Source organism: Dipodomys spectabilis, unplaced genomic scaffold (assembly GCF_019054845.1).
Source record: "Dipodomys spectabilis isolate Male_0828 unplaced genomic scaffold, ASM1905484v1 ptg000001l, whole genome shotgun sequence".
NCBI lineage: Eukaryota > Metazoa > Chordata > Mammalia > Rodentia > Heteromyidae > Dipodomys > Dipodomys spectabilis.
In genome coordinates, this window is record NW_024870678.1 from 19,739,822 (window position 1) to 19,766,501 (window position 26,680).

General features: G+C 40.1%; 1 protein-coding gene and 1 non-coding gene across 2 annotated transcripts; both read right to left on the reverse strand.

Annotated features, from left to right (window-relative positions):
* Window positions 1–2,199: 2,199 nt before the first annotated feature.
* Window positions 2,200–2,307, reverse strand: LOC122103564. The gene has a single exon (XR_006146783.1). It is a non-coding gene; the product is annotated as a U4atac minor spliceosomal RNA (small nuclear RNA).
* An 8,294-nt stretch (window positions 2,308–10,601) lies between these two features.
* On the reverse strand, window positions 10,602–13,867 carry Ccn2 (cellular communication network factor 2). The gene is made up of 5 exons (XM_042686419.1): window positions 13,551–13,867; window positions 13,172–13,394; window positions 12,743–12,994; window positions 12,366–12,577; window positions 10,602–11,977 (listed from the first exon to the last, which is right to left on the reverse strand). The coding sequence occupies exons 1-5, from the start codon at window positions 13,614–13,616 to the stop codon at window positions 11,681–11,683; spliced, it is 1,050 nt and encodes a 349-aa protein (XP_042542353.1). The 5' UTR covers window positions 13,617–13,867; the 3' UTR covers window positions 10,602–11,680.
* Between the last annotated feature and the right edge of the window lie 12,813 nt (window positions 13,868–26,680).

The window sequence follows — 26,680 nt, forward strand, 5'->3', positions numbered from 1 at the left end:
CAACTACTTAAAGGTGAGTTTAAAAAAGAGACAAAATTAAAGACCTCCTAGTTGGCAGTCTTCTGTTATGGTTTTCATTATAAAGAGGGAGAATTCTAAAGACCCAGGGGACTTCTACACCACACTATGCAGCCAGCGAACATTTGTAGTTCTAATTTTTATTGCCTGCACTCAATTTCTCCCTGGTGTAAGACTTGGGAAACGAGGTCCTTTTGATTTTGTAAATGGAATTTCATTGGCATCCATCTGTACCTAGTTGTTGTTATGTTGTCCTTGACTCCTTCCAAACTTCATTGTCAGGGTTGAGTTGGTAGATTATAAGGGTTACAAAGGCTAATATGTACTATGAAGTCTTTCCTAGGAAAAGGTTGCCAATCTCTGCTCTTGTGGAACCAATAGGCTACAACTTTTAACCTGCGTGCAATCAGTAAAGCTGATTCACACTCAGGATTTTGAGATTCACCTGAACTAACCCAATCTCCATTCTCTCCCATTGGCATAACTGGTTCAGTGGTGTGTACTAATCTCAGTTTGCTTAATCCATCAAAGTTTAACAATCCTGTTTGGATTCTGAGATGACAGTATGGCTCTTTGTGCTGGCTCTGGGTTCAGAAGTATGTAGGCCTGGGAGCATTGGCAGAGAGCTAGGTCAGACAGCCAAAGTTAACTTCTAAACTGAAGTTTATACAAAGCAGAAGGAGACTTCTGCAGAGAGATAGAGAGGATGGGATCTTGGTGATGTATTTTGAACTTCTCTATCCTGCATCAAGGCAAGGTTCTCAGGACTTTCTTGTTAAATTCTCTTCTTCCTTAAGCCAGATTAGATGGACCTTTTTGTTTTGTTTTTGATTTTTGTAGGTCATGGGGGCTGAAATCTGGGCCCAGGCAGTGTTCCTCAGCTCCTCAGCTCAAGGCTAGCACCCTACCGTATGAGCCACAGCTCCACTTCCAGCTTTTTTTCTGCTTATGTGGTGCTGAGGTATTGAACCCAGGGCCTCATGCATGCAAGGCAAGCACTTTACCACTGAGCCAACGTCCCAGACCCCATAGATGGACTTTTTATCTTTGTAAACTGAAGTGGATAGAAGGCTGGACCACAGTGTATGCTTTATTTGATACTGAGATAAAATTAAGAAACCAATACCTCTTGACATGTCTTTCCTACAAATCATAGCTCAAATCGTTCCTTTTAAGGTCTCAGATGAATGTGTATTTTAATTCATTTGCCTTTCTATAAGAATTACTCCCCCATAAACCCCTCGAGATGTTTAACACGTCCTACCTTATTTGTGTGGTTAGTTGAGGGAAAGTATTTTTGTTCTATAGATTGTAGGATCTGTAAGAGCAGAGATTACATCTTACTTGGCTTTGCAACATGACATAGTATCCTACCATAGTAAGTTGGGTGTGAGGCTTCCAATTAGAGATGAGTCAACATGGGGCAGAGTAAGGGGAATGAAAGGGAAGACCACCCTTCTCCATACCCTACTTCCTCACTTCCCTGAACTGAGAGAAGAGAAAATATTTAAATTGATGCAAGACTAAATTGATTTAGTTTGGACTGGATTCCAACAATATCTGAATGTGAAAATACTGTAACAGCCAAAAACAACCCCAGTGCCATGGGATCTGACCCAAATGTTTCAAGAAATGATACTGGCAGATCTATTAAAAACATGCTTAATGTCTAGGAGTGTAACCAGGAGTTTTAGGCCAGAGGCCTAACTCCATGGGTTCCAACGTGTCAGGTTCAACCACTCAGCCCACTGTGCCAATGAGACAAGTAGTGAAAGGCAGAGAGGAAATTTATTACCTAGCCTGGCACACCATGAGAAGAGCCAGGTAATCACTTGAGTCCATCTTCTGGCTACCGATGTGAGCACTAGATTTAAATAGAGGAAGAATTGAGACAGAAAAGAGGTATGCAGCTAGAATGGCTTAAAGCAAACACACATACAAAATGGAGACTTGAATGCTAACTGTTTTTCCTGCTTTGAATAAATGGTGGGCCTAAGAAAGAAGGCAGTACTTTCTAACAAGAGCAGTTCTGAAGTCCCCACTATAAGAGTTGGGCATAGGTTGGAAACAGAACTGTATTCTAACTGTATTCTGTCAAATTCAACTTATCCCATAAGCTGTTTATCTATTCCATTCCTGTTTGTTTTTCTATTTTCTCTTACACTTGTGGCTTTGGAATTTACATACAAAATATCATCTCTTTCTTTTTCTTTTTTTGTTTAGGTGTTAGCAGTACTGCCCTCGCTAAACGCTCATCGGACAGTAGCGCAGCCCCAAGAAAAGGATGGTTTATCATCTCTTTCAAAGATATTTATATCTTTAAATTATCTTCTAATAACATTAGGCCTGGTCAGCTATTTTTTAAAGCACACTATACACATATGTATAAGATAGTGTAATTAAATAAGCTATTTAATCTAACATATACTTGTTGGAAATCTGACACATCTAAGAAGAGTTTCTGGGCTGTCAGGAACATTCATAAGTAAAATTCATAAAGATTTAGAACAAAACTCTCAAGCAGAATAACTTTCTGTGATAATAAAATGCTCATTCCGGGAAGCCAGTGTCTTCTTGTGTTGTAACTGAGCATTTGAGATGTTGTGGCCTTTGAAATTTTGTCGTAGGAGAACTAAATTTTATATTTTATTTTATTTTTTAAATTTATATTTAACAAGTCTATTTAAAGAGAAAGGAGATAGACAAAGAAAGAGAGGGTGGGTGGGAAAATGCAGTCATAATATTCAAAGTATAAATAAATATGAAAATGTAGCTAGGAAAATAGAGGGGATGGGAGTGTTGAGAGCAATGCGGGAGAATTATGTAAGGAGTGACACTGATCAGCACGCATTGTACTTATACACTGACAGATTGAATTGAAACCCCATTGAATGATAAAGATAATAATAAAAAGAAATAGAATTGATATTCTAAGAAAGAAGGAGAACATGGAACTATACAGAATACTCGATGAAAGCCAAAAAGGCAAAAATAGTATGGAAGACAAAACCAGAAACAAGGAACAAGGACAACAAATAGCAACCAGCAAGTAGTGTAGATGTTAGTGCAGCTATATCAAGGATTGCTTTAAATGCCAGTGGTTTCAAAGCACCGATTAAAAGACAAGATTGTCAGAGTAGATTAAAACCCCAAACTTAACTGTCTGTGGTCCCCAAGAAAGCCTCTTAAAATGAGTGAGATTCTGCCCTCCAAGAGTTTAGATTCAGGCAAACTAGTTTTTCCTGAGGACAATTTTGTTAAGAAAAATGGAAGGCTATGATGTGTTTAATTCTAAATGGTTACTTTCCCCCTCAAGTTGCCTGAAGCCAGAGGGAATTTTTGTCTAATGTCCATTGTGAGGACATGGTAGAGCTCTTGGAGGTAAAAATTTCCAAGACTCTCTCTGTCTCTCTGTTTCTGTCTCTGTCTCTCCCCCTTCCCGACCCCCAGTATTGTATTCAGTCTTGCAGGAATACTGAACCTGAACCGTTTTTATGTAATTGGCTTTTAACCAAGTTTAAAATATTTGAATATGAGTGGAAAGGGAGGAGAAAAGTAAATAATAATGGAGATTTTCCACTTGGGTAGCAAGTACATTAATATCACTATTAATAGAAGTGTAGGATTACATGGAGTTTTGAAGGAAATTATGATGCTTTCTTAGGACCAACAGACTTTCTCTATTTTTTTCCCTCCATAATCAAAGATGAGTCACCTAAGCAGGTTTAAACAGAATGACAACTAAAAGAAAAACACTCTCCACCCAAAAAACTCTTCAAGTACCTGATCCACAGACCTACTTCCCTCCTAGACACACCCAAGGCTGCTTCTAGTCAACATCTCCCAGTAGAGCCTTTTGGCTGTGGTTTCTGGCAATGGCAGCTTTCAGCAGTAGACTTCCAACAGAGGCAAGCATGCGTTGTCCTAGCAACAGGTGGTCCAGGGTTCACTCCCATTGGCTTGGGTCCTTACCAACAACTACACCACTGGGTAGAACCTTCTGCTGGCTGGTGATACTGCTCCAAATAATTACCAGCAGCTTCTGATCTCTATGGCCCTGGGATCCCATCAGCTTCTAAAAGGTTAAATGTTACCAGACTGCAATCCCAAATGTCTTCTCAGAAAAACGTTTGGGTTCCTTCAATGTTGACAGATCTCTGCTCAAGCAGCCCTCTAAGACAACTCTTCACAGTTACAATGCCACACTCTTCTGTCAGTCTTTCAAATCTCCATTAGTCACTCTATAACTCCAGTAGAAACTTGTTTTGATAGAGAGTTTGGACTTCTAGCTTGAGAGACTATGTTTTCTCAAGCTGGGGCCTTCTGTGTACCTGGTTACCCAGAGCAGTTTTTATGTATGGAAAGTTGCTGAACAGCCATGTTTGAATCAGAGAGACTGTTAGGGAAGATGGGATGCTGATGAAGACTCATAACAAAAACTTTCAAAGTCAAGAATTATATGAGTGACTACAAATGTATATGTGCAACTAGGAATATGTATTCCTAGTTGCCTTTCTGACTTGGTTTTGCTGTTGTCTGAGGCCCCAAACAGGAACTGATTCTTCCAGAACTCCCATCCTCCTCAGAAGTTATCTCTTAGAGGTCCCTCTGAAAGCTAGTGACTCCCTCCCCCAAATACCCCATCAACTGAACTGCAGTGCTGACCAGTGCTACCACAAGCCGCCCTCTCTCACCACATCCTGATATTGTGACATCTATGCCAACAGAGTGCTGGGAAATGCCCCAGACCTCCTTCAGATAACTTTGTAAAATTGTCTGGTAACTCTGAGTTTAAAATTATGAATGATATGAAATACTTCCTTCACTGGGATTTATTAACCCAAATAACGACAGCATATAAAAATGCAAACAAGTATAATGGAAAAATAAAGGCCATCTTAATATAGAAAATACTTTCTGAAATACCATGGTGAAACCCCTTGACACAATTAATATACATTAAAAAATGAAAAAAATTAGAGAAAAATGACAGGAAAGTAGAACAGGTTCTGGAAGGGCAAACCAGAGAGGGTGAATGAGAATAAGGTTGAAGTAGTTTATTTGGGCATATGAAAATAGAATAAAGAAATCTGTTAACATTGTTTTAGAAAGCAGAAGATAGATCTTTTTACAATATATGGAAGTCAGTTGCATAAATAGTCTGTAGCATTCTATTTTTTAAATTTTATTTTCTTGTAAAGATGCTGTACAGAGAGTATAGCTACATCAGTAAGGTAATGAGTACATTTCTTGTTGGGCATTACCATTCTTATAGACAATATTCTGTACCATTCTGATAGACATCTTGGTTGTTTCCAACTTTTGCCTGGATAACACCTGCTTTGAAAATTTTATACATGTCTTTTGCTTATTTCTCTTTGATTATTTCTATGCACTAAGAAGTAAAAGTTTGTGGTATTATTGTTGTATACACATTTAGTTTTAGTAAATATGCCATAGAGATTCAAGGTTATTGTATTTATGTAAACCATACATATAATTGTACTGATAAAAACAGATAAACTTTGTTAACTTAATGAAAGTCTTTATGTATTTGTCCAATTAATTGGTGATACTCTATATTTCTTCCTAACTCTTTTTAAAGTATTTTTAAAAAACATCTTAGGTAGAAGATAGTCTACATGTCTATTACTTTGGATGCTGTATTTAGATTTGGAATCTTAGTATTTTAAGACTGTATTTTACTTTGTTTATTTTTAGTCTTAGCAACAGTCTATATATAATCAGTATGATTCACGAAGTAAAGAATAGTTATAGACTTGTGGAGAAATACCTTCTATAAGTCTATTTCTGGCATGTAGAAATGGAATAAGAGAATACATTGAATAAACAATAAGCACATGAATTCTGTAGAAATTGTGTGTTATATATACTCCTTGGAACATGGGACAATTAAGACATACAGTTACATAGCAGTTGGAATAGCGAAGCCATTGATTTGTTTACTTACCTTATATTTATTTATTTATTTATTTATATTTTAGGAACCGTTTAGCAAAACTTCAAATCATAGAAAACTTCAATAATTTTGGTATACTCTGCTGTTTTTTTAAAATGAGGAAAGGAGCTATTCATTTAAAAAAAAAAACCCTCTTTCTGATTACAAACTAAAAAGTATGCTCATTTCCTAAAATTTGGAAAAGCACAGAAAATTACTAAAAAAAAAAAAAAAGCTGATTTTAAACTGGCCATCAAGAAATTAAAAAAAACTGATTAAAAGGTTGATTTTGTTTTCAAAACCATCTCTAGGTTTTGTCTGGACTTTGTACAGGCCAACTCCATCTCTTACAACAAGCGTGAGATGTAGTGTACCACAAAACTGACACAGACGTCACCATAGACTAATTTGCATTTTGTGTCTACAACTCACAGGTGCTGAAGTTAGTACTTTATTTTTTTTTATTTATTTTTGTCAGTCCTGGGGCTTGAACTCAGGGCCTGGTCACCATCTGTGAGCTTCTTTTGCTCAAGGCTAGTGTTCTACTAGAGCCACACCACCACTTCTGGCTTCTGTTTATGTGATACTGAGGAATCGAACCCAGGGCTTCGTGCATATTAGGCAAGCACTCTACCACTAAGCCACATTTCCAGTCCTTTATTTAATTTCTTTAAGGAGGTATATTGGCCATAGCTTTGGAGGTTAGCGTTCAGACTGGGGAGATCCATCTTGTCAGCCTCTGATGAGTGCCTCCTGGCTTCCTCACCACATGGGAGTGGCCTCATGGGACAAAGAGCCGCAAGGGGAAGAGATCAGTCCTAGGGACAAAAAGGATCCTAGGCTATGCTTGTTGTTTCTGTGACAACTCACTCGTTGGAAGTAACAAGTTTGCATGACCCCTACATTGGTGTCTTCTAAGAGCAATGTCTCCAGTGACCTTACCATTTTCTATTAGACCTCACATTTTAACAAGTTGCAAGAAGTAAAATTACTAAGAAGTAACTCTAGTGGTCGTCTGGTAGCTTCCAGAGCACAAAACTTGGGCAACACACTGAAATTATGTCTAAAGCATAGCCATGATAATGACATGAGGTAGGTTTTTTCATAAGCATCATTATTGTCTATAGAATATAAGCATAGCTGATAGGCTTACCAAACTACTATTCTTCTTATGGATGTTCACTTGGTGTTCATCTTTAGTAGAGCTGAGCATGTATGTGTGCATGTATGTATATATATATTATTTATATTATATATTACATATGTAATTTTTTTCTATGTGGTACAGGTTTGTTTTTTTTTTTTTTTTGGTCAATCATTGGGCCTGAACTCTGGGTCTGGGCGCTGTCCCTCAGTTCTTCAGCTCAAGGCTAGTGCTCTACCACTTGAGCCACATTGCCACTTCTGGCTTTTTCTGCTTATGTGATGCTGAGGAATCGAACCCAGGGCCTCATGCATGCAAGGCAAGCACTCTACCACTGAGCCACCTTCCCAGACCTGTGGTACAGGTTTTAACCCCCATTTTTATGGAATTTGGCTTTAATAACTTAATTTTCTTTTTCTTTTTCTTCTTTTTTTTTTTTGGTTGTTGGGCCTGAACTCTGGGCCTGGGCGTTGTCCCTCAGTTCTTCAGCTCAAGGTTGGCATGCTACCACTTGAGCCACAATGCCACTTTCGGCTTTTTCTGCTTATGTAGTGCTAAGGAATTGAACCCAGGGCCTCATGCACGCAAATCAAGCACTCTACCACTGAGCCACCTTGCCAGCCCCTTAATTTTCATTTTTCTTTTTTTCAAATTCTTTATTGTGATGAAATGGTTACATAATTCCCCAAATTTCACAGTATTGTGGGATAGTGATGCTTAGTTAAAGTCACAAACACATTCTAACTTTCCTGGAGCAAATTGTCTATCATGGTCTATAACATTTATGAGTTCTATGAGCTTTGCAATGCAGTTATTTCTTCCACATTGGGTGGTATGTACATTTCTTTTGTTTTGCATAGCATCAGCTGTTCCCTCTTTCCCACTCATTCCTTCCCTCCCATTGCTGCCATTGAGTTGCTTAGTTCATTTTGATCAATGTCCAGTGCATCTGATGGGTCTCGCTGTTGTATGTTTTTCCCTGATTCCCTCTAGTTCTGTGTCGTCCTCCTGGTTTCCCTCCCGTGTGCACATATATACCATATATGTGATCAGCAGCATGGGGTTATTTGGTAGTGATTCGACCAGATGAGTGGGAGTCCTTTGTTTCTTAAATCTTGTTAATTTTGTCATATCACCTTACATTTTGGATTTAACATCCACTTATCAGGGAGACCATGTGCCGTTTTTCTCTTTGCTCTTGGCTTACCTCACTCAACATGATTTCTTCTAGCTCCATCCATCTCCCTGCAAATGCCATTATTTTGTCCTTTCTAATGGCTGCATAATATTCCATTGTGTATAGATACCACAATTTTTGGATCCATTCATCTGTGGTGGGACATCTGGGTTGTTTCTATATCCTAGCTATTGTGAACAGTAGCCCCTTAATTTTCTTACTTTATATGAAATGAGTTTTTCTGATCCTTTGTTCAGGAAAAGGTATGAGGAGCTTTTCTAAATTGACAGAGATCCCTCTTATGTCATTTTCATGTGATATTAATACAATGGTTGACTAGTTGTTGTTATTATACTAGGTTTTGAACTTAAAGGCTTGAACTTGGTTGGCTTGCTTGAGTAGCTAGTGGTCTCCCACGTGAGCTGGTCTCCAGACCAGTTTTTTGCTGGTTATTTTGGGGATGGAGTCTCATGGACTTTTCTGCCTGAGCTGGTTTCAAACAATGATCCACTGGCTCTCTACCTCTTGAGTAGGTACGATTACAGTCATGAGCCACTAGCACCCAGCTACTTGTGTTTTTGAACTTTTGTTCCCCCATGTTGATTAGTCTCTTTCATCCCTGACATGTCTAGTTTTGTTTCTGCTTCTGCCTTCTGGATTCGAAAAAAGCCCTAGATTGTGAGCACTGGTGGACTGACCCCAACAACGACCCCATTTCAGCACAATCCTCAAACAGACTGTCTGTGTTTCTAATGGACATGGCTGGCTCCTTTTGAGCGCTCCTAAAAAACATCGGAACCCTTCGCTTTGTCTCTTTGCTTTTTCCCACACACATGCTGACAGAGTGCAGGCTTGTTAGAGGCGGATGATTTGTCTTCATTCCTATCTTGAGGGTCAAGAGGTGTCTTGTCTCTAATTTTGGTACAAATATTGCTCACGGGATTTTGATTATGCAATCGAGTTACTCTGTTTTGATGTGGGAATTCAGGAAATCCAAACTCTATCCTTGCACTGTGGCTTCTCTTTTTCCAGAATTTGCTCATTCCTTTCAGAAGTTAGGATTATTTACTATGGTCTTTCCATCTTTGCGTCTAGGAACTGATTGACAGAAAGGAAGTGTAAACTAAAACTGCACTGCATATATGTATGCGTGTGCAAGCATATATGAGTGTTTAATTTGTAGAGGTATGGTGCTACTGCTGAGAGTGTTGCTGTATATGTATGTGTGTATATCTTAAAAGCCCAATGCTGTGACCAGAAACACTGTTTGCATATTACACATGGGAAGGTCTTCCTTTTGGTCTGTGTATGGCCACTGTTTGTAGAACTAGTCTTTATTTTCAGTCCTATGTTTTATCCTGGAATGACTACAACAATACTAATTACCCCAGGACAGATTAGATTGTCTGCAGCTATTTTCCTCCCCCTACAATTCACAGCTAGTCTCTGGCAAACAAACGGGCTTTTAGTTGCCCTTAGAGTGTTTCCTTCATTTACCAGTTATTTGGGTTCATTTTTCAACAGAAGTCTAGGTAGTTCTAGTATTGCTTCTTCATCAGGACTCTTGAACAATTTCATGTTATTGATTATAACAATTTCACGCTATCAATTATATGGGCAAAATATATTGATTTTGAGATCGGATAAAGCCAAAGACTTGGAAATATAGAGGAATTGCTTTAAAGTGAAGACAAATTTTTATTAGTGTTAATGAATGGATAATTGGCTTCTCTTTTTTTTTTGTTATCATTTGTTATTATTACCATGGCAACTGCAAATACAATTGGGTAAAATAAGACCTTAAATGACTCCATTTTAATATATGTCATTGTGTACTTTTCATTTTTAATATTAGATATTGAAATTCAGATATAGACCCACAGTATGGCATAGAGATTAAGAAATTAAACCATTTTCCATATGCAAGGTAGGTAGGTTTTTGATATGAAGGATCAGAGATTAACAAGGGCCAGAGAGGTAGTACATGTAGAAAGGGCCCAGTATAATGACCACAGGAACTAGTAAAGGCTGAAGTATTCTATTAAATTTGACAGGTTCATCAACTACTTTGAAAGATAATAAAAATGCCTTTGTATTCAATAGAGTGCATATATCTGCAAGCCTATGATATTTGATGCAGAATAAAGTATGTGTATGTAAAATGGATTGAAAAAGCAATTGAGTAGTATAGATGATCAAAGGTATTTAGAATCTTATCGGTAAATTATCTTAAGAAACCCTAACTTCCCCTTTGTACTCAAGAGAACTCAGAAATGTTTGTAAGAAAAAAACAACCAAAACCCTTTATAGAAAAAATATATACTTTATTTTCAACTAGAAAGGTGCAAACATGTAACTTTTGGTCACACTCTCAACCAACAAAACTGTCAAAAACCAGTCATAGTCAAGGTAGAAATAAATGCTTCCAGGTAGAAATCTGACCAGATATACAGGTCCAGCCATTTTTCAGTAAAGGCCATTTGTTCACTAAAAGTGAAGCTACCACATTTCCTAGCTAGAAATCTTTTCAAAGGCTATCACTGCCTTGCGGTCCTCAACCATCTGCTTTGATGGACTGTCAACTCTTAAGTGATTACAATTTCCATTTGAGTATCCACTTTAGGCTTTGAATTATCAGACAAATTTCACATCCTATTTATGGTGTTCAGAATTTCAGGCTAACATTTGAAATATCCAAGCATTAAGAACAAAAAGGCACAAACAATTTTAAATTAACTTAGATAACTGTACAAATATATATATATCCACAATATTCACAATATCAATAAAAAATCTGGCTTGTTACAGGCAAATTAATTTACCACAAGCTGTCCAGTCTAATAGACAGGATTCTGATTCCTGACCACAGTCATTCAAATCAGAATGTCAGAGCTGCATCTACTGTGCTGACTTACAGAACAAGTTGACCCAGCCTCATGAGAGCAACAACATCCTGGTTGTTGCTAAAGCTGCATGCAAGTGTATATGCAGGCTATAACATTCCTCCTCTATCCCACTCCAAATCCCATGCACACTTCTCCTTTGAGATAGCATCTGCGATGCTACTAGACAGCTACTGATATCTCCACTGCTCCCGTAGCCATTCTCAGTATACATTCTGGCCCTGTGTGCTACTGTAGTCCCACACTGTCAAGTCTTAACTATCTTCAAACCAGTGTCTGGGGTTGATGTACTATTTGTATGACATGGCGCAATATTTTGAATTTGGTGGGATATTTTTTTCCCCCAGCAGTTAGAAAAAAAAATTAAAAATAGATTTAAATTAACTGGTGCTACTGAAATCATTTGTTTTTACAGAAACATGAGATGTGAATCAGTTCAAGTGATGGTCTAAAGAGTTCATGTCTCTCACTGTCTGGCTTTAGGCCATGTCTCCATACATCTTCCTGTAGTACAGTGACTCAAAGATATCATTGTCTCCGGGGCAGTTGTAATGGCAGGCACAGGTTTTGATGAACATCATGTTCTTCTTCATGGTCTCACCATCTGGACACTTGAACTCCACAGGTAGGGTGGTGGTTCTGTGAGGCGTGCAGCACCGGCCATCCGTGCAAACTCCGCAGAACTTAGCCCGGTATGCCTTCACGCTGGTGCAGCCTGAGAGCTCAAACTTGACAGGCTTGGAGATTTTAGGGGTCCGGATGCACTTCTTGCCCTTCTAAGGAAGAGAAAAGGACAAAAGAAACATTAATTACTACCAAGGGAGTGGCTTTCCTCAGTCCTGCTCTCTTCTAGGCTTTAGTTGTCTGACTTCTGTTTATATTTTGAGGAGAGAAACTCTTGAGTTTAGTCTGCCAGTTTTCCCAAAATAGCCATGGCCTCCGCTGGAATGTCTTGAATTAACTAACACTGTGGAGGATTTTTGTCGTGGAAAATGGACAATTCTGATTACACAATGTCTCATTTCAGCACAACAGCACCATACTTAAGATTATTTTTGGAGATAACAAGGCTATAATAACAAAGATGGGAAAAGAGACCTAACTTTGGTTCCACTCCCTGTCCTTCCAAGACAAGGAGTTCGGAGGAAGGGAATCTACACGTACCTTAATATTCTCCTCCAGGTCCACTTCGCAAGGCCTGACCATACAGAGGCGGCTCTGCTTCTCCAGTCTGCAGAAGGCGTTGTCATTGGTCACGCGGGTGGAGATGCCCATGCCACAGGTCTTGGAGCAGGCACTCCATTCTGTGGTCTGGACCAGGCAGTTGGCTCGCATCATAGTTGGGTCTGGGCCGAATGTGTCTTCCAGTCGGTAGGCTGTGTGAGAACCGAGCATACAAACAGTAGGTTAAATAAAATAATAATAATAATAAAAAGAGCCGGGATAAGACCATTTCCCTCTTCCCTTGACAGGGTTGGGACCCAGCCCTGGGAGTGGGAGCAAATGACAACATTGACTTCTAGAGGAAAGCCTCCACTTACCAGCCAGGGCTGGGCCAACCACGGTGTGATCTTTGGGCTCCTCACAGACCCACTCCTCGCAGCATTTTCCAGGCAGCTTGACCCTTCTGGGGAAGGGGCAGTCAGGGCTGGGCAGGCGGACGTCCATGCTGCACAGGGGCACGCAGCCCACCGCCCCATCCAGGCAGGTGCATTGGTATTTGCAGCTGCTCTGGAAAGACTCTCCACTCCGGTACACGGTCCCGCCGAAGACGCAGGGGGCACCATCTTTGGCTGTAGGAGAGGAAGACCAAGGGGAGGGCGGAGAGGTCAGACCCAGAGTCCCCAGGCTCCAAGCACAGCCAAGAGCGTGAGGGAGGAAGCGGAGGGCGCACCGCAAGTGGCAGTGCCGAGGATGGGGTGTGTGTGGCGGGGGGATGGTGCAGGGGTAGCGGGGAGGGGTGGGCTCACCGGTGCACACGCCGATCTTGCGATTGACTGGGGAGCCGAAGTCACAGAAGAGACCCTTGTGCGGGTCGCAGGGGTCGCGCTCGGTGCACAGCTCGCCCAGTTGCTTGGCGCAGACGCGGCAGCAGCCGCAGCCGTCCAGCACGAGACTCACGCCGGCGGGGCAGCTCGGGGCCGGGCCCGCCGGGCACTGGCACTGCCCGCTGCAGTCCTGGCTAGCGGCCGGCTGCAGAGACAGACAGAGGGAGGCGGGGAGGGACGGTCAGCGGGCGCGCTCTCTCTCTCGCAGGTCGGTGGCCAGGCGCACGCCCTCTCCACCTCGCCCTGCGATCTCCACCCCCCGACGGCTGCCAGAGGTGGCCTGGAAAGTGGGGGGGCTCACCTGGCTGCAGAGGGCTAGGAGGAGCGCGAAGGCGAAGCGCACGGGGCCCGTGCCGGTGGCTGTCATGGTGGGGATGGGCGGCGGGAAGGCAAGGGCGGTCGGTGGGGTCCGAGGCTGGAGGCCGAGGGGCTCTGCCGGTGGAGAGGTGGGTGCAGGACCGGCGGGGCGGGCTGCTGCGGGCTGTCTCCGGGCTTGCCTGGTCTTGGCTGTCTGTCGGCCGGGGTGGCTGCCGTCGGGCTGGAAGCGATGGGATGGATGCTGGGTGGCGGTGGTCGGAGCGGAGCTGCTCGGGCTGCCTCTTCTCAGCGGGGAAGAGTTGTGGGAGCTGGGCGGGCGGCGCAGCTCTTATACGCTCCCGGCGGCCGGGGCTCGCCAATGAGCTGAATGGAGTCCCACACAAACAGGAACATTCCTCGCATTCCTCCCCGCCTTCCTGCCCCATCAACTCACACCGGATTGAGCCTGACCCCTTGACACTCAGCATTCCTCCGTCTGCAAAAGCTGGCACACTGCAGCTCACCCGAAAAGAAGAAGAAAAAAAGGCTCAGTATTTCCAGCCCCAAATAGGATTTTTTTTCCCCGGTCCCCTTGCCTCCCCTCCTGATTTGTATCATTTTAAAAACACAGGAGTACTTATTCCTTTTGACACCTTTTCTGGGTTTAATAGTTTTGCCCCGTTCTATCCACCGACATGAATTTTATTTTTAAAGGTACGTGGCTAATAAAGAAAACAGCAGTATTTCTTTCTTTCTTCTATTTATTTATTATTTAGTGGGGATATATATATTTTTTACTAAGTTCTTGGGGGGGGGCTACACAAGAGAGCATAAGGTTGCTTTAACACACACACACACACACACACACACACACACACACACACACACACACACCACTACTTGAAACCCCCATGATGCCTACCTGTGAAACCCTTGAATCCTATATCAGAAATGAAGGCATTTGATCCTCTGTCACTTGTGATAAGGGTGAGATGGCTCACAGCCAAACAAGAAGAACAGAGCCAGAGGCAGGTTCCAGGGGGAAGATTCCTACCACTCTTGCTGTTTTCTCTAAATACATATAGGAGTTTTCTTGTGGGTGGTGCAGTGAGAAAAAGGGAGTAGCTATCATTACTTCCAGAAAAATGGGTCTATTGTTAGAGTGCAGCAAATGGCCCTATGTTGGGTAAGTAGAGGCTCTCTGAGTGTTAGGAATAGAACAGAGGTGGGAAGAAAGAATCTGCCTGGAAGGGGTCCAGCCAGAAGCTTGGTGTTCATTTGGAGTATTTTAAAGACAGCTGGGCTGAGGAGAATTGAATGATTTTGCTTATTGTGAAACGTATCATCTTCAAATGTGGATTGGACATTGAAGTTTAAAAAATTAATTACATGGTGAGTGTATCTTGCTGTGCCTGATTTTAATAAGATGTCAGTGGAGAATCTATTCGTAGTGATTCCCCACACATCTGGGAGTCCTCTTTGTCTGTAAGGTGCAGGTCAAGGAGACCAAGTTAAGAGAAGAAAAGCCTTCATTCCCCTGCTGTGTGCAGAGGTCAGATACTACCTGTTAACCTAAGCACATTGCCATCCTTTTTGTTTTGTTTTGCTTTGCTGGTACTGGGGTTGAGCTCAGGGCCTCCTACTCTGATTTGGCTTTTCACTCAAGGTTGGATCTTGATTCACATCTGCACTTCTGGCTATTTTGCTGCTTAGAAAAGTCTCATGGACCTTGCTGTCCAGAGTTGGCTTCAAAATCTGATCCTCATATCTCAACCTCCTGATTAGCTAGGATTAGAATTGTGAACCACTAGAACCCAGCCATGTCTTCAGTCCAGCAATATCTCCAATATTACTACTTAGTCACTAAGGACCAAGCTAATTAACTATACATTCACTTAGAGTCTATTTGTTAATAGCTCCAATTACCATTTTACATAAAAAGAGTAATCTCAGCAAAGACAATAATTTCAGAGCCAGGCCAATTTTGTCTACCCTAATGCTACCTCCTTTGACATGGTGGTTCCAATGAGTAGATTTCTCAGTTGTTGATGATTCTAAATCTAGGTTGTAAAGTAAGCATATGTTTCTTTTGCAAAGGCAGGAATTAGAAATGATGTATTACAGATTCATGATTTGAAAATATTCTACTTAAATGGTCAGTCATCTTGTAAAGTTTCAGTTCATCCTATTGAAAAATAGCCAAATTAACAAAGAAAAGAAGACCATTGAGTTTCAGCATGGACCACATCATCTGTGCACAATTACCTTGTTCAAGCCACCACATGCTGTACGCTACAGTTGCATGTCAACAGTGCAAAGGGCTTGCAAAGGGCCTCTGAAGCTCAGGAAGACTTTTTCATCATTCTTATTTAATGTTCTTTCCAAGCATTCCTCAAAGAGAAGAGAGACCTGAGAGTTCTTATTTAAAGAAGCAACATTCCAAGTTACATGAATAGCCACATGTGTATTAAAAGCAACTTGGCCCCCAACCATTTCTTCCCCTGTGGATGATTTTAAAAGTTTAAAATATGTGGGAAGCCACAGTGAAATCTTTCAAGATCGAAACCTTCAATTATATCTACCACTAAGGGTTGGAAAGGTGGGGTGGACGGGGAAGGAGGAGATGTGAAGTGTGAGCTTCACCTAAGGGGGGTGGGATGTGGGCCTGAGGTGAGTGCTCTGCCTTGCAGTGTGAGGTAGATGGCGGAATAGTTGGAGATTTCTTGAAACCGCAGGACAGCCTAAGAGCCACCACGGATGGCTTCATGCATGAAGGGAGGAGACTCATTCATTCATGGAGGGCTATGTTGCTAGACTGGGTTTTTTAGTTGGGTGACTTGGATTGTATTCTTGGAACTGCCATTCATAAATCTCAGGGAAGTCGCATGTAGGAGTCACATTGCCACACATTTTTATTTATAAAATGAAGATAATAAGAAATTTAAACTGTGATAGTCAGTGAAATTGGTACTTTGTTTATTTGAATCTTGCTTAAGGTATAACAAAGAATGTGTTACCAGTCTATCAAAACATCATAAAAGTCAAGACATTATAAAAATAATTAGTTTTCCTATAAAATTCACACCCTGAAGTTGGAATAAATCCATAGGTAGCTCCAAAAGCTAGTTTTAGCATTAGCTAGAAGGAAATAGCATATTAAAATGTATAAGAGCACATAAGGTCTTAGAATAGAAAAAAATATGTTTTACCTTATAAAGTTAGATTGGGATTCTTTGATGAAAACTCTTGAAAGGGTTAAAATATAAGATTGCTATTAAGAGAGTCACACTCATACATACATGGGGGAGAGAGAGAAAGAGAGAGAGGGAGAGAGAGAGAGAGAGACCCAAGACATTCACAGACTGGAAAGTATGTTTTTATGGTGATTCAGACCATCGAATGCCAGGAAATTCAGAGGGAAAGGCTGACACTCCATCCTCAACTCACGCCATGGCATCTGAATTCTTGTACTATTATAAATGAGTCAGCAAATGTTTGTGTGCTCCTGGGCGGGAAAGTGGAAATAGTGGCTTCTTACAATTTTGTCCAAATCTGACCTATCCCAATCCTTTTGACTGACAGCAAGTCAGAATTAGGAGAGAAAAAGGGTCTTTGATTCTGTGTGCAAAATGATGAGGATGGACTCATTTTGACTTACAAGTAAGTGCTTAGCTACCAAACCCATTTTAGAGAGCACATCTCCCCCCCACTGCTTCCCCTACTAAAATGAGGAATTCACTAAGCTTGTCACTGAGTTGTTTACTGAGCTATATAAGGTATGTATGTGTCTACTTGAGCCCAGTCAGCATGTCTTTTGGTTAACTTTTGTAAGATGTTCAGCTGGGAAGGTATGACATTCTTTCCCTTATGTTTTCTTGTTGTTTTTTTCCTCCTTCTAAAAAAAAAAAAAAAAAGGTTACTTGATCAGGTATCAGACAGACAGAAAAGCTGGCAGGATGACAGGGAAGTGGCGAGACTCAGTGTTTGTGTACTTAAAGCAGGAATCTTGCACATTTTCAACTTTTACTTGTAGACATTTTCTTATAAGAGCAAGCAGGAGTCAGTGCCAGCCCTCAAAGCGGAAATCAAAGCTCCCAGGGAAACATACCGAAGGAATGTGACTAAGAGCCAAGACCTATAAGCAATGCATACACTGAGCTGTCAGGCTTATAAGAAGTCTAGCCATATAAGGACAGCTGGACAGAGACCCATTTGTCCTTCAAGTGGGTTGGGAGTGGGCTTTTGATGTTTTTAGTAGTCCTAAAGTTCAACCGTGTAAATGAATTCTATAAAAAAAAATGGTATGCCAGAGGCTTTTTGAAAAATACTAATAAATATTATTCTAAAAATCGTCAGGGACCTTAGCTTGGTTTTACATGAACTTCTATTTGCTTTAAATGCAGGTTAAGGAGAGGACGGCTCCCTGGGATTTCAAAGGTGGGAAGGAAGCACGGATGTTTGCCATTGAAATTACTTTCATTACCCTACTGCCTTTTCCTGCTTAGAACTAGTTCTTTAACTTTCTTAGGATATCTTGTGATGCAAAAGCATTTTTTTTTTCTGAAAGCAGTCAGAGTTGTTTGTGTGGTTAATGTTTTCATGTTTACCTGCTTATTTCCTTGAGGAACGAGAAAAGGAAATTTTTTTTAATAAGATACTTCCTATAGTTTGCTATTTGTCTCACATACATTTGTTAGTTTAAGTACATTTCGTCTATCCTTGATTTAGGGGCTTGCACTGTCCAGTCTGTTCGTGTGAATGTGTGGTTCAGAGAGCACAGGTGGATCTCTGACATCTTCCCTTACAGGTGGGAAAGTCAAATTCTCATAATAGAGCGACTTAGGAGTGTTTCAGACTCCATGTCCAATCAAAGTGAATGTGCAGCATCTCCTAGGAAGTGAAAGGTGATGTGTAATTTGAAGAGAAGGGTAATTCTTCAGCGAAATGGGTGACTTGCACGACTCAGCAGATTTAGGAGGAGAGAATTGATACTATTTTATACCCCCAAAATAGGAATCAATGAGAGGACAATGATATTGAAAGTGCTCAGTTATTGTACAGCTCAAGGAGACAATGCTAGCTGGGTACTGGTGACTCATACCTGTAATTCTTGCTACTACTCAGGAGGCTGAGATCTGGTTCAAAGCCAGCCTGGCCAGAAAAGTTCATAAGACTTTTACCTACAATTAACCAGCAAAAAGCAAGAAGTGCCAGGTGCTGGTGGCGTACGCCTGTAATCCTAGCTACTCAGGGGGCTGAGATCTGAGGATCATGGTTCAAAGCCAGTCCATCAGGAAAGTCCATGAGACTCTTTTCTCCAATTAACCACCAGAAAACCAGAAGTGGCACTGTGGATCAAAGTGGTAGAGAGCTTGCCTTGAGCTGAAGAGCTCAGGGAGAGTGCCCAGGCCCAGAGTTCATGACCCATGAACGACAAAAAAAAAAAAGCCAGAAATAAATGTGCGGCTCAAATGGTAGAGTGTCAACTTTGAGTAACAAAGCAAAGCCAGAGCATGACATTCTGAGTTCAAGCCCCAGTGACCACACACATGCACACACGCACGTGCGCACACACACACACACACACACACACACACACACACACACACACACACAGATGTTTACAAAGCCACTGTCTTATAAGACGTTAGTCTTTAAATAACATACTTCTCTATTCTTTAAAGGAGATTCCTTTCCAATAAAATTAAGTCAGGCTCAGACAGCGTTTAAAGGCCTCTCTTCACTCGATAACATCTTCCAGCTCTTCAGGGGATTTGAGTGTTGAAACTAGGTGAGAACTTACAGAAAATCAAATCCCACTATTTTAAGATTACATCTTCCCAATGACAGAGACCTTGAACAAGTGGGAGACTCTTCTTTATCTTCTGACTCTGCATCATGGGAATATAGCTGTGAACACATGGGTTTTAGATTTGGGGGGTAGTATTAAGGTTTGGACTCAGGACCTTACACTTGTTATGTCAGTGTCCTTACTATTGAACAATTCCTCCAGCTCTGATTTTTGCTCATTACTTTTTGAGATAAGGTCTTGCTTCCTGTCTAGACATATGACTGGAAGCCATGCAGAGTGCAATCTCTGTTTGGTTTCCTAGTAACTAGGATACCAGGTACCTGTCACTCTATTCAGCAATTCCTTGAGAAGGAGTCTTGGAAAACTTTTTTTCCTGCCCAGTCAGGCCAACAGTCTTAGTCTCTCATGTAATTAGGATTACACACCTGAACCATTGGTGTCTGGCTCTGTGTTTCTAATTTTAATCATGGTTTTCTGGATATATAAAAAGAAATTTTATACTCAGCTTACTTTTGTGACCTGATAGCAATGACTTCCTTCATTTCTTTTATATAATTTTAAGTCATTAAGGGGACAAAGATTAGAGGGACTAGCCTTTCTTTCTTTGGTGACCAACATAGACACTATGCTAGTAAGAATATAGTATATAAGTAATAAGCAAGTGAAACTGAGCTATCACCTGTGTCCATAGTTTCTGTGTAGTGTGTCTCTGACAGGATACCTCTTTTCTTCTCTGAAGTAATGTGAACCATGATACATGATGATACAGATTAAAAACAGTCTGATGGTTAATGCTAGCTACTGATACAAACAAGTTATCAAAAGCAAACTGACAGCTAATAGACTCTAGAATGCTGAAATCTAAATAGATCCAATGGTTCAAAGAACTGCTGAGCCCTTACTTATGCTTGGATTTTACATCACCGTGCCTATGAGAGTTGTATATTAAAATCTGGCTACATGGGTAAGGCTTTTGAGCAGAAATCTCCTATGTCAGAGCTTTCCCCACACATGAAGTGAAACTCACATTCTATTCATAGTCTTGATGTCATCAGGTTTAAAAAGTAAGAATGAACTAATGCATTGTTTAGTTTGTCATTAGACTACACAATGCTGATTTTATCCGATCAATTTAACAGGAATGTTCCTTAGAGCTCTGTCTGCGTGTATGGAATAGATAGCCAGTTTTGCCTTTGTCAGTAATTGTGAATGTGCTAGTTTTAAATTTACAAAGCCCTAGATATACATTATCTTAGTTGAGTTTCATAGCAAGTCTAAGAGCTATTCTTATCTTGTAGGTGAAGAAGCTGAGTCTAATATCAGACAGGCTTGTTTAAAGGTGGAGCGGGGATGTTTGAATTTAATTCCATTCTTCCAAAAAGGACACTTTTGTCTTTGCTTCCAGACTTCCTGTTTTTCTTCACATCTATACCCAGTGATTTCTCAATACAGTCATCTCAGGTTTTCTTAAGCTCTTAAAGTACAAGCCCTAGAAGGTACAAAAAACACCTCTGGGTTAATTGGCAATCAATGTTATACTGTGATATGAAGTAGTGAGACCAAAGGAGGATATTCTTGGAAGAGGATCACAAACGCTCAATGACTATGTGCATACAATCACATAAAATAATGTTTAGCAAAATGAACTCCAAGAAATGGAAACAAGAAGTTTTTTGTTATTTTGCTCCCCTCTCCTCTCTCTCCTCTGTCATTATTTTTGATTTCTGTAACTTTTGTCTTAAATGTAAATTTATCTGTTTTGGGGAGGGCACAGAAATGGTGACACAGAGGATGAACTAATTCAGTAGTGATACTCACTAGATAGTGTGTTGAAAATGAACTATCCAACTTGTAGAGAGGAGAGGGATTGGGAAGGAAAAACTGGGAGAAAACAAGGGAAGAGGTGACACTGTTCAAAAAGCAATGTACTCATTACCTGACTTGTGTAACTATAACACCTCAGTATATCACCTTCAAAATAAAAAAAATTTAAAGAGAAAGATTGTGTTTATTGGCCTGTATGAGGAGGAATACTTGCAAGAAGATTTTTGTTTTTGTAATAAAAATCCTGTGATTTTTCTGAGTGAATGGAGTCGTTGTTTCCCATGCAATAGTGATCTGTATCAGCTACAAAAGGAAAAATGAGTCAGGAGCATGGCTCTGCTTTGTGAGGCTTCATGTAGGGTGTAGCCTGCTGTGATGTGAGATTTAGCCTACAGTGTCTGATGCTGTGCGGTCTTGTTTAGGCCGAGACTGGGACCAACCATAGACATCATAAAAGTCTTCTGAAATCATGACATCATTCACTGATAAGCTACCCTTATGAATAAATACCATGAGAGACTCCAGGGTAGGCTGTCATCTTTGAAGCAGTATCTACTATAAACAAAGATTCTCATGACTAATAATAAACGTATCTCTGCATGTTATTGACATAATGTTTATTTTATGAATTTTGTCTTCAACTGAAAATGCTTCCTTAAACAGAGTATGCTTAGTAGCTCTGTGCCGGTCTCCTTTAGGCATGAAAAGGTTTGGTTTGAATCATGATTCGTTTTATGTTGTTAGTGGAATGTGATCTATGTCGTAATTACGTGTGGCGGGGCTTGAGACTGTTGTCTAGGAATGGCAAGCTCATAACCAGGGAATTTCCTTGTTGACTCATGCATGTGTGAGAAAGTTAACAACTGTAGCCTAGAGTTTCATGTAACCATGAACTTTCTAATGTCTGCAGCTAGTTTACAATTAAACTATGTTTCCCCTATAGCTGATGATTGCTTCTTTAGTCTAAATGATTCCCCCCCTATCATTTCTTATGCCTGCATGTTGATTCTTCCTGATCAGGTTGTGCCCTTCTCCTGTTTCTATAAGTAGTCATTTCCAGAGTTTCCTACTATTAGCTTTCAGCCCAGTAGGTAAGCAAGCACATGTCTGGTCCAGCTTCAGATAGACTTTGAAACAATCTTATTTTGAAGCATGGCTGGGTACTGCCATAGCCAAATGATCCCCTGCTGCTGTTGGCCACTTTCCAGACAAGCAGATTCTTTTCCTGGCCAGCTCCTGAAGGAGCTGTCATAATGGCAGTGGGTGAGGAGGAGGGTGGTGACAGCTCAGTGGTAGAACTTCTGCCTCTCCTATGTTCTCATTTTACTGTCCGAAGCCTGGCCTTCATTGAAAGCTGACTCAAGAATTCCCAATTCCTATGTATCTCCTGCACCATATCCAATTTTCCAAGAAAGAAAAATGACCTTATAGTGAGCAGAAATGGTCGTCTGGAATCCATTTTCTCTACCATGGGTGTCAAGGACAAGGAGGAGGTTTTAGACTATGTGAAGGCAGGACATGGCCAATACCAGTACATTGCTGCAGATGTTACTTACAGCCTTTGGAAAGGAATGGGGGGTCCCTCTGCTTGAGGTTCCTCAGTTTTCCTAACAATTGTTTCACACTTCCATATTCAATCAAACGAGGCTTAGAAAAACAAAAAAGAGTGTGTAAAGACATTGATAGATTATTAGTAATTAAGAAAACGCCAATGCTTACATTTTGTTTTTAATAATATGGACAAGAAAGCTTTTCAAAATATACATGATATAAAATATACATGACATGTAGTATTTTGCCCGTAATAGAGTATTAACTCAAGACCTGTCACTTGTCTGGCTTGCTTGTTCAGTGGAATTCTGCCACTGAGCCACTCTCCAGCCCTGCTTTTGGCTGGTTATTTTGGGGACAATGTATCTTGGACATTTTTTCACAGGCTGGTTTCAAACCTCAATCCTCCTGGTCTCAGATGCCTGAGTAGCTTCGATTATAAACAAGAGCCATTTGGGCCTGGCTCAAACTTGATATTTGGTTAGACACTATTTCTAAACAATTCTAGGTTGACATTCTAGTCTGAAATTTTATGACTTACAATCAATTCATTCTGCAGTATAAAGAACTCATAAGATTAGCCACCAATTTAGATTTAATGAGGTCAAAATTTTTATTTGTGATTTCAAATGCTTATGAGTAAAAATAATGAGCTGGAGTTAATCAGAATTCAGAATTGAAGAGATTTTTCTGTTTCTCTATTTCAGGGGAGATAATTTCCCCCTTGGTTTCACACCTTATTAGTCAATATTTGACATTAAGTAAACCAAATTAATCTCTCTAAGCCTTTCAACTTGGATATAATAGTTGTACCTAATTCACAAGATATTATAAAATTGTTTTTACAATTAAAAAAGAATCAAATACCAAAAATCTCATAAGGCTCCAGACTAATGCTTGTCACAGGATAAACACTCAATCAATGCTTATTAAAGTAAGATAAAGTTTAGTTGTTCTTTAAATATTTTCAAATATTCAGTCTCCGCATTAGCAGAAATTTATCCTGGTAGCTTTCAGAGTCATGTGTTTATTATGCAGACTACACTGAAAGAAAAAAAAAATGTTGAAAATGTTGTGATGGCTCATGTCAGCAGCCCCTTCCTAGAAAGTCACATACTGTTTGTGAGTGGTTTATGAGTTAAGGTTCTGTCTTTAGAATACCCTTATTTTAATTTTTTTCTTTTTTGTTTCTCCCATCAGATTGCACAGAGGGGAGCATATGTGCATACATTTTTGGAAGAAGCTATTTGATACCACTTCTTATTTAAGAAATTTGGTACCACTTCTTATTTTTTTAAAAAAATATCTAAAGCATTGAAATAAATGCTATTAAAGCTTCTTAGGAAGTAGAACTATTTATGCTAACACAATGAAGTCATGTACAATCTTAGATTGAATAATTTTGTGATGTAAAAATTGTCTAGAGAATGACTGTGGGACATGGATGAGAGAGACAGAAAGTCAGAAAGAGAGGCAGAATGATAGACAGAGACAGGGAGACACAAAAACAGAAGTGTTGACACTGTAGGAAAAGGAAGAAAATGTAAGTTTCTAGATTTTTGTCATTAAAGTTATGAAAGAAAGAAGGGAAAAAAAGAAAATATCAGCTTTATAAAATGAGGACAAACATATTTGCATATAACAATGCTATAATTGTCACCCGGCAGTACGGGTGGTACTGTACCCATTCTGTACATATGGAGGTATTTAATCTTCAATAACTAATTTAAATTCATCAAAATTAAAATTTCATTTGCACCGGGTGTATTACTGGTGCTTAGGAACTACAAGTATCTAGTGATCACTATAATAAAGTGCCTGGAGACCTGTCCAATCCCGGAGAATGTTCACTGAACAATATCAATTAGATCACCATTTGTGCCTGGGGATCCAATCTCCCCTTGTCTCCTATAGAATTTTTGTCTTACTTGCCTCTTTCTCTTTTCTTTTTTAACTTTGTTTTTCTTTATTAGCTTCTTTTCTTGGCCTATACACCTGTACACATCTGTCTCACAGATTAATGGAAACCTTCAGACTAAACAATCTTCCATTTGACCTACTGCTTTCTCACAGTGAAACTCCTAACACACACACACACACACACACACACACATACACACACACACACACCATCTGTGTCTCCAAATATCTTAGAATAAGTTACCACCCATCCTATTGAAAATGAAGCTCTTGACCCTAGCACAGCAAATTGCCACCAAATAACCTCATCATTGTCATGATCAGTGGCTGCTTTTTAGCTTTCATATAATCTTATCTCTCTGTGGTACAGAGTTGAATTCCTTTCTCATTCCCCCTCCTTGACCATTTCCTTTGGACTTTTGCAGATTCATTTCCCTGTGCCTATCATTTTGATAAAGGGAGCTGCGGTCTTTTTTATTTTTTTTTCTTCCAGGACTGGAGTTTAAACTCAGGGCCTTTTTCCTGCTCAGCTTGTTTGCATTTTAGCAAGACCACGTTTTCTTTATCTGTTCATTGTAAGTTGGGCACCGAGGCTGATTCTAAGGCTTGGATGTTGTGGCTAGAGCTGCTGTAGACATGAGTGTGCAGGGATCTCTATTGGAGTGGATGAGCACTCCTTTGCCCATAGCTTTTTTATCCCTGGTTCTATTCTCCTACAGTCACAGTGTCGATGCTTTTCTTTTCTTGATCCCTGGATCATGAGCAGAAATTCTGTTCTGAGTTCACTCATACTGTTAACATAATGTTAATCTGAATGTCCTGCATAGATGTTAAAGTAAGCATATTCAAAACTAAACTCATTAACCCAGAGTCTATTGTCTCTCTGTGTATTTCTCCCCTTTGAGATTAGAAAAACTAGTTTTTCAAACACTCCATACTGAAAGTAATGAATTAGTTTAGTTTGTTTGTTTCTTGCACACCCTATATTTAATGAGTTATATAGCTCTCTGGACTCCACTTTTCATGATAGCTTCTCAACTTGTAATTTCCTCAAAAGCTTTACTCAGGAATACTCCATCAGCCTTGCTGAATGTCTTTTGTCCTACATTTCTGCCTTTACCAATTAATCTTCTGTACTGTTACCCAGATTGTGAACTCACCTGCCCTAACCTTCAAATGTCTTCCATTATCTCTAAGATAAAGCACATTAGCTCCTGTCTTCCCTCATTCATCATTGCTCAAACTACTTCTTGCTTTGGACCTCCGACTTTGGACCTCATGCCCTTAAAATTTGCTCACATTATCCTTTGAGCATTTGCTTGTGTTGTTGGATGTCTTTTCATCAAAACTCTTTATTGTGTTTTCCATTTGGTCAAGTACACGCACATGCATGCACACACAGTGAAACAAAAATCTATGGGACCAACCTCTATTGTTACTATGCATGTACTCTTGGAATTTAAAATCAATTGTATTCCATTAAAAATCTTTTCCTCATCTCCCACTTTAGTTTTTAGTATCTAACTGAACCTACATATTGAAAAAAATATATGCAGCATACTGGGTAATCAAGTTCTGCAAAAATATATGCAGAACTCCAGGTAAGTGGGAGAGCAATGGATACCTGATGAGCAAAGGAGGCAGGTATGTATGAAGGTGTGAGATTTTGTGATCTTGTGGATATTGGGGAGCACCTGTACACTGGGGAGCTAATGTGTGTATCCTAAGGGTGAAGGTAAGCATAGTGAAATGCAGAAGATAGAGACAGAAAATACGGGTTCTTTTTGCTAAATCCAACCTTGCCTAAAGATAGCTCTATCTCTCCATTTTCAATTTCATGGACCATAATGCCCTGCTACCTTTAAACAAATCTAGCTTCTGGATATGGCATCACAAATTAGCTTACTTCTTATAAACAGACTTTACCACTGTGAGAGATATACCGGGTACCATTAGTATTTTCTGATGTGATCGCTTGTAGTGTTTTCTAGTTCTGTCATAGTATTAGGATGTAGCTGTGCTTCCCA